The 4,824-nt window shown below is 38.2% G+C and overlaps 1 protein-coding gene across 1 annotated transcript; it reads right to left on the minus strand.

Annotated features, from left to right (window-relative positions):
* Positions 1-3,289: 3,289 nt before the first annotated feature.
* On the minus strand, positions 3,290-4,131 carry LOC149394928 (nicotianamine synthase-like). The gene has a single exon (XM_089616108.1). It carries the CDS (start codon positions 4,129-4,131, stop codon positions 3,298-3,300), a length of 834 nt encoding a protein of 277 aa, XP_089472234.1. The 3' UTR covers positions 3,290-3,297.
* Positions 4,132-4,824: the final 693 nt, after the last annotated feature.

Consider the following 4,824-nt stretch of genomic DNA (forward strand, 5'->3'; position numbering starts at 1 on the left):
CTCGTGGCTTTCAGTTCTACTTGCCATGTTGAAGAAGGGAACTGGTATTTTGACAGCGGGTGTTCTGATCACATGACTGGTGACAAAAGATTTGTCACACAGATGAAGAACGACAGGATTCAATATGTGACTTTTGGAGATGATGGGAAAGGTGAAGTTGTTGGTAAGGCAACCCTTAACTGAAAGGAGTACTTCCGCTAGAATATGTGCTTCATGTTGATGGATTGAAAGCTAACTTGTTGAGCATCAGTCAATTGTGTGAAAAATATCATCGCGTGGAATTCACCAATGAAGGATGTCGTGTCTTTGACAAGAAAGACGCATGTGTTATGATAGGAAATAGATGGTCTAACAACTGTTATCTTCTAGGAGAAGGTGGAACATCTTCTCGCACAAGATGTAGGTAGCAAGTCCGACGAGATGAGTTTATGACACAAAAGATTGGGGCATCTGAATTACAAGACTATGAAGAAAATCACCACTGGTGGACTTGTTAGAGGAATCCATGAACTCAAAGGAGATCTCAATATTGTTTTTGGAAATTGCTAGATTGGGAGACAAACTAAGATTGCTCACAAAAGTACTTGTCAGATTAACACTACCAGGCCTCTTAAGCTTCTGAACTGGACTACGTGGGACCTTTTCAAGTGGAAAGCATTGATGGTAAGAAGTATGCTTTTGTCTGCCTAGATAATTATTCACGATATTCTTGTGTTGATTTTCTAAGAGAAAAATCAGATGCAGTCAAGGCTTTTATCACTATGTGTACTAGACTTTAAACAGAGAAAAGAATCGGCATATCCTATGTCCGAAGTGACCATGAGAGGGAATTTGAGAACAAATCCTTCTATGAATACTGTGATTCTCAAGGTATAAACAATCAGTACTCATCTCATATCATTCCACAGCAAAATTGAGTATTGAGCGCAAGAATAGAACTCTCGTGGGGCTAGAATTATGATCCACGCTAAGAGAATGCCCTTAAAATTCTGGGGAAAGGCCATCAATAATTCTTGCAACATCATCAATAGAGATTTAATTCGTACAAGTACTAAGAAGACTTGCTATGAGCTGTGGAAAGGCAAGAAACCCATAATCAAATATTTTCATCATCATCAGGAATACGAATATCAACAATATTAGAAGAGCTGACAACAGTAGTGAAATCGTAATATCAAGAAGATTAGAAGAATTGACAACGATAGTGAAATCAAAAGAGATATTATCATAAATAGAGGCTTTAAAGGCAACAAAATTGATTATCTAATCAGATTCACAATCATCATCCGACTCATCATCAAAGAAAGTAGCCGTTTAGACTATTTTCTGCTTCCTCAAAAAAGTTTGGGCATTTGAATGTATCAATATCCCTCGCATTCACGACACTGAATCTCTTTGAATATGTTAGTACTGTTGAAGTTATATCATCAATGTCATGTCCACTTTGCTGGAAGTTCCCTCTGTTTTGAAAATCTTGTTGTGGCAGATTGTCTTTGACAACTAGTGAGACATTTTTGCTAGTACTTTTATCAAGCCTCCTCATTACCCTGCCAAAATTCTTGGCAAGCATAGAAATTGAATCATTAACATAATCATAATGTTCATAGTATACATGCTCCATGTGTCCAATTATGGAGTTTTTGAGAGCCATACCCTTATTCTTCTTCTCAGATTTGGGAAGAGACAATTCATAGGTCATTACGGACCCAATCATCTCATCAACTTTCATTTGGGAGAGGTCATGCACTTCTCTCATGGAGAAATCTCAAAATATTCCGAACAAGTTTCTCATCATTCATAGGAACTCCAAAAGAAAAAGACTCAATAGCATGCGAACATTGAATTCAGAGATAATGTCTTCTTCAAGCATGTTCATGGCTTTAAATTTGGTTTTGTGGAACTGGATTCTCTGGCTACACACTTTGGAGGTGCCCTAATGAGCAACTTCTAGGATCTTTGAAGGATACAACCAATCATTAGCATCTTTGGTAATGGGAAGAGACCACCCATTAATAATAGCTTTACAAGTCTTGTTGTCAATAGACTTGAGAGAGGTGCACATGCGAGCTTTCTAATAGGAATAATTTGTCCCATCAAGTACTGGTGGACAATTAACAAATCAGCCTTCCATTGTATTATCCATCATAAACGGAAACGGTAAACAACACAAGGAACACACATTAATATATCTTTGGGTGTCCGCTCTGATACCAATTGAAATTCTATTTAATCAAAGAAAAGATGTCCACACAATATAGAGTCAATGTATGCGACAATCTGTTCTGATGTAATAGATGAATGAATATAAAGCAGTGTGTAAAAGTAAATGACATAAAGAATGGTAACCCAGTACGGTGCGATGTTACCTACTATGGAGGGTAGTGTGCCAAGTGGAAAAAAAATTTACAATATGAAACGTAATCAATAGTAAACAATGGATTTATATGAACGATCACCACTTCAAAACCATTTTCCTATAACTACCTGTTAATTTCAACCGAGTCTCCCCCTTAATCTGTGATCCCCTCACTTTCACTCTCAAACACTCTCCCACATGGTTGGTGATATTCAACGCTCGTGAACTCTCAATTACGAAATCACAAAACCCAAACAATTCTCTAAGTACACTCAATTAGACCGGAATCCTAATTAGTTTCTCAGTCCGCCATTCGTGCACGTCTAAGAATCCTAAGAGTTTGAATGAATGCACCAAGACTACTAAGCGTAGAGCTTTTCCTTTTTATACTAGTCAACACATCTGAAAGTCAAATTGGGTTTTCTTACCCATTGATCATGCCGAGAAAATATACGTATAGAAGGTTTTCCATGAATCAATCTGGTGAAACAAGAAATTTGTCAAAAATACAGATCTGCGCACAGTAACCAAAATGTCTCAACATATCCTAAAAATGATGTAAGCTATCTTTCCGAATAAACTTGCAATAAAAAAACACAAGTATGTTACATATTTCTTATAATTATTATTGGGTATTTTGAGATTTCCCTGTTCGCAACCGTACTGATTGAACTTCTCTAATCAAATAAATTATTTGATAATAGAAAGTCAGCTATGTAGACTAAGGAAGAAAAGCATAAATAATTGAAAGGCCAAACTTGGCATTCTAAGGCGGCAAGCAATGCAAGGAAAGTAAAATTATAAGAAACAAAAGCGTAGCTGAGCCAATACAAGGCCACGTACAATAAATTTAAAGACAAATATAACGATAACATAACGAAAACCCTCAAAACATGATAATTCAAAACAAACCATACATAGATATATTAATACTGCGAAACTTATAAGAGAGGTTTTTTGACCAAAATGACGGAGTTGACCACCTCATCAGTGGGGTGAAAAACATCAAGAACCTCGAAGCCGACCAGGTCACATTCCTCAACGACCGGGTAAAGAAAAGCCCTAGCTCCCTTGGCACTCCTTACCAGCAAAAACCCACCTTCCTTCATGTACTTCATCATATGCCCTAAAACCCTAACCTTGTCTTCAATTCTCATCCCGACAAGAGCTGCCAAGAAAATACAGTCATACTCGGCGAGCTTCTCTCGAAGCTCCATCACGTCTCTCGTCTCGAACCTCATCCTCTTCTCAAGCTCCGTGTCCGTGGAGACGATCTGGCGAGCGAGAGCGTTGGCTTTGGCATCAAAGTCGTAGTTGTCGAAGTGTGTGAACTTCATGTGGTTCATTGCCAGCACGAGTGACGTCAGAGGCATCGGGCCAGAACCCACGAACGCGACTCTCTTTGGGCTCGAAACTCCGTTTCGGGATAATATTCCGTGCTCTAAAGCCGCTAGCTTTAGGTAGTTGTTGTAGTAAGGAAAGAGGTTGAGGTTGTTGATGGCATTCGGGGTTTTGGCCAGAAAGGTCGAGAATTCGAGCTCTAGAAGCCCCTCGGCTTTTCCCGCCAGGACAATGAGATGTTCGCGCTTTGTTTGGAGCTCTTCTGGTAAGTCTTCAACGTTGACCGAGCTGGGAAGAACACACAATTCAACAAGCTCTGTGAAGAGCGCGTTGACCTGTTTGGAAGGCCGAAGCGAGTCGAGCTGGGAGATGATCGTGTAGAGTTCCATGACACGTGCGGTGAGAATTTCCGACGGCATTTCAATGGAAGCCATAGGTGAAAATATTTGTTTCTTGACGAAAAAATATTGAGCGAAACGTACTACGAGTTTATGAGGGTTTTGATATTTGTTAGGATTTTGTTGTGTTTGAGATATCATCCGTGTTGGTGAGTATTTATAGGTTTAATAGTATTACTATCAAGCGTTTATACATACGTTATATCAATGTATTGTGCGCTGCTTCATGCCACCATTATAATATTATTGTTTTCTATGTATAGCCATGCGTTGAAATGGACAAACTTTTGTCGTGCAATATTTTAAAATGCTGATAAAAAATAAAATAAAAGCTCATTTCTTATAGGTTAGCCTATTCATTCTTGACGTGTGTAGTACACCTCGGATTTTATGATTTTATAATAATGAAAATAAACTTGTGATTTTCTTTCAAATTATTTTACCTATGTTATGCCACATGCCACCACAATTTGTCGCGTGGAGACCTCAACACAAATGTTTGTATTTTTCTTAAATATAATTTAGTTTAATATGAATACAGCAGATTGCATCTGGGGTAAAGAAGCATATGTAGTTAATTTGATTCTCTTTTCACTTAGCGTGTGTTTCTCTCTATAATATTAATATATTTAGAGGGAAGAATTAAAGTAGATCCTTCACCATTTCCCGTTCACACAGCTAGTTCGTGTGGGTGAGCATAAATGAGGGGACGAGGTTCTACTTAAAAAG

The sequence above is a fragment of the Urtica dioica genome, chromosome 5 (assembly GCF_054948205.1).
Source record: "Urtica dioica subsp. dioica isolate 48M chromosome 5, U.dioica_male_clone48M_v1_H2, whole genome shotgun sequence".
Taxonomy (NCBI): domain Eukaryota; kingdom Viridiplantae; phylum Streptophyta; class Magnoliopsida; order Rosales; family Urticaceae; genus Urtica; species Urtica dioica.

Excerpts from the sequence above, each read along its gene's own strand:
- LOC149394928 (XM_089616108.1), bottom strand. The coding sequence starts at position 4,131 with ATGGCTTCCATTGAAATGCCGTCGGAAATTCTCACCGCACGTGTCATG.